We start from the raw sequence: 3697 nt of genomic DNA, 5'->3' as shown, positions 1-3697 counted from the left end.
ACCAAGCAAGGATAGATAATTGAAAAATTAGCTCAAAACATACAAAATACAATTATTCCTAAGAAACTTTTTATGTATTAATTTATATTTCCAAGATTTAAATTTTTTATACTTTATATATTTTAAAGGCTCAAAAAAATTCATATCATATCGTGGTTATATTCATATATTTTATAATTCACATTTATCTTATAGTTTTTCAATGCCGGTTTATATATATAATTTTTTTGTAATTCACATTTATTTAAAATTGTGTATTAGAAAAGTTATTAGTCCTAATAAATTTATGCTTAGTATTTTTAATTAACAATAATATTTCTTAAAAATTTTTATTACCCCCCCCCCCCACCCACCAGACCAAATTCCTACGTACACGCCTGTCCCACTCCATGGTTAAAAACAAAGTTGCAAGAATTTTAATTGTAAACAATATCAGATGTAAATGAGCACAATAATTTTTTCACAATTTTATATAAACTAAGAATATAAATATTATAGTCATATAAATGCGATTCCGAAGCAAATGAGAAACCCAATTACCTCAAATAATGTTTAATATTTAAAAAATAAATAATTTTTTAAGAATATAAATTATATATTATTTTTTTCAAATCCTTCCAATTTCCTTCAATTTTGCAACCAGATCTTGTACCGTCTCAACTTTTATCCCTGCTTTCCTAGTGGGAGGCTCTTCCACTTTGTTCATCACAATGGTATCACATTTGAGATCCACTCCTAAATCAGAGAGAGTTTTTTTATCTATATTCTTTTTCTTTGCTTTCTATTTTTTTTATTGAGGATATATAAAAAAATTTGGTCTATCTAACAAACAAATGAAAAGTTAATAGGCATGTGAAAATTTGAGTTAAAAATTAAATCAATCGCTTTTTAACAAATAAAATTTGTAAATGTTGATTGTTTACAATGTGATCTCATTTTCATTAGAGGCATAGGTTCATTTGTTAATTTAATGTTGCATAGGTTATTTATTGACAAGGGTAATCCCTCCCCCTATGTAAATTTTCTATTTTACACATGTAGCCCTTATTGATTTTATAGAGGTATTACTGTTGGGTAAAGAAATTTAAACAAGTAAAAAATGCTAACCATTATATTAGGTAAAGTAGCATATCGAGGTTCATTGAGCCTTAAGTCAGCACTTATTACGCATGGAAGACTGACTGATATGTTTTCTAAACCACTATCCACTTCTCGCTTGACTTTCAACCTTTTATCACCATCAGGTTCTATCTTAGATGCAAAAGTTGCCTTGAATTCAAAAAAATATATCATAAAAACTAAAATTATTTATAAATTTCACTTAATCATATAATATATTAAAAATCCACCCTATGTAAGTTTATAAACCTGTGGCCAGTCTAATAAACCAGCAATCATTTGAGCAGTTTGATTAGCATCATCATCTATTGCCTGAATATAAAATAATAATTTAAAAATAACTAACAAATACTATTTAATATATTTTGCCTTAATCTTTTAATAAAAATAAATTTGCAATTATTGTGGTATCAAATTTCATAAAAATTATCTTAACTTGTTTCCCAACTAATATAATGTCTGGTTTTTCAATTTGAGCAATTTTAGCTAATAATTTTGCTACATGCAAAGGTTGCATTTTATTATATATATCTTGAGAGATTTCAACATGGATTGCTCTATCCGCACCCATGGCTAAAGCAGTCCTTAATGTTTCCTTATTTTTTAAACATATTATAAATATCATAATAAAATAATTTGTATTATATACAAAACAAAATGATTTTATAAAAATAATTTATATCAGTACAAGGCATTGTGTGGGACCACAAGAAACTGCAATTACATCTTTGACTAAATTCTTTTCTTTCATTCTAATGGCCTCTTCAAGAGCAATTTCACAAAACGGGTTCATACTATGTTTGATACCATCTGTGACCACTCCTGTTTTATCAGCTTTAACTCTTACCTAATTTAAATAATTTTTAATTAAAAATATTAAAGGTTTGGTTAAATTAAATTACTTTAACAGCATAATCAATTACTCTTTTAACTCCAACTAGAGCTTTTAAAGACATGTGTGATTGATATAAAAAATATCTTTGAGTAAACGCGTTATTATCACTTAAGAAATAACAGCTGATCCTATATAAAAATCATTTAAAAGCAATGACAATATGTCATTGTTTAATAGATAATTCTAAAATAGGATTTTTACATAACAGAGATATCATATACCTTCTCAAATTCGCTATTACTTTTACAATCGTAACTCATATTTTATATCATCACATCATAACATATTTTTTTTCATAAAGTTGTCAGAACCGCTAATACTTGTATCTAAGTTAAAAGATAATCATTTTTGTATCTTGTACTTATCTTTTTTACATTTATAATAAGATACTAGTATCTGTAATACAACTACTAAATTATAAACAATACGACTACTAATTTATATTTCAATTTATTTCAAACATCAAATTTATATTTATTTATTTTCGAAAATTCTATTCTATTTTTATATATAATATCTATAAATAATATTTTATTAATTTATTATATTTCCTTCAAACATTTTAAAGTTAGATTTCTTCAATAAACCTCTTTGTAGGTTTACGGTTCCTTGATGAATAACGTAATGTGGTATTTGTATTTGTGTTTGTATTTGCTTCATTCACTGGTACAACCATTTCTATAACTTTTAAAGAACTTTCATGATTTGGGTTAACTAAACGATTTCTTAACTGATCTGCATGCTTCCGTAATGTTTTCCCGGAAAATAATATAAGAATAAAATCCTATTCTTTCTTTGATTATTCTCTCTCTCCACCATTGGTATTTTCATTATTTAACCATATAGGTTGTGAGATTTCAAATTCTCTTTCCTTTGAATGTAAATCATGATGAAGGCTTTGTCTATTATTGGCCCTTACTATTTCGCGTTCGGCATTTGGTCGGATCCAATCCAGACTTGTTTTCAATTGCCTCCCAAACATAATTTTAGCAGGAGATCTCCCTGTGGTATGCTCTCCCAATCGGTAGGTTGTTAAAACCTGTGCCATAGCTTCTTCGGGATCGCTAATTGAATCTCGTGTCGCCGACCTTTCAAAGTTCGTACTGTACGTTCAGCTAATCCATTAGTTTTTGGATGATAGGGTGCCGAACGTATATGACGTATGTTATTTAAATCACAATACCTACGGAATTCCCCAGATAAGAATAGTGGTCCATGGTCTGACACAATGTACTTGTGTATTCCAAACCTAGCAAACCATTTTTTTAGTCGTTTTATCATAGCATCAGCAGAGGTATTTTGCATTAGATCAACTTCTAACCATTTGGAGTAAGAATCGACACTAATTAGCCAATATCGCAAATCTACTGGTCCAGCAAAATCAATATGGATTCGCTCCCAAGATTCCTTCCAGAGGTCTTTTTGAATACTAGGTCTATTTTTCTGCCATCCAGAACATATTTTAATAAAATTTTCTATATCAGCATCACATCTTGGCCACCAACAATACAATCTAGAAATAGATTTCATTACATTTTCCCCAGGATGTCCCCGGTGAATCATTCCTAATTCTGCATTTCTTAATTTATTAGGAATAACCAATCTCCCATTCCATTCTATAATATCACTATGATCAGTTGGAAGTAAAAATTTTCTACCATAAATAAATGAATGAAATTTTTC

The 3697-nt window shown here is 28.2% G+C and overlaps 1 protein-coding gene across 1 annotated transcript; it reads right to left on the bottom strand.

Annotated features, from left to right (window-relative positions):
• Positions 1-453: 453 nt before the first annotated feature.
• LOC135929480 (electron transfer flavoprotein subunit beta-like) lies at positions 454-2145 on the bottom strand. The gene is made up of 6 exons (XM_065466084.1): positions 2022-2145; positions 1808-1966; positions 1556-1714; positions 1369-1431; positions 1108-1269; positions 454-781 (listed from the first exon to the last, which is right to left on the bottom strand). Exons 1-6 carry the CDS (start codon positions 2073-2075, stop codon positions 608-610), a joined length of 771 nt encoding a protein of 256 aa, XP_065322156.1. The 5' UTR covers positions 2076-2145; the 3' UTR covers positions 454-607.
• Positions 2146-3697: the final 1552 nt, after the last annotated feature.

The sequence above is a fragment of the Gordionus sp. m RMFG-2023 genome, chromosome 5 (genome assembly GCF_954871325.1).
Source record: "Gordionus sp. m RMFG-2023 chromosome 5, tfGorSpeb1-WG-v2, whole genome shotgun sequence".
Taxonomy (NCBI): Eukaryota; Metazoa; Nematomorpha; class Gordioida; order Chordodea; family Parachordodidae; genus Gordionus; species Gordionus sp. m RMFG-2023.
The sequence above is the reverse complement of the archived record's forward strand: the minus strand, read 5'-3'. Positions and strand labels throughout refer to the sequence as shown.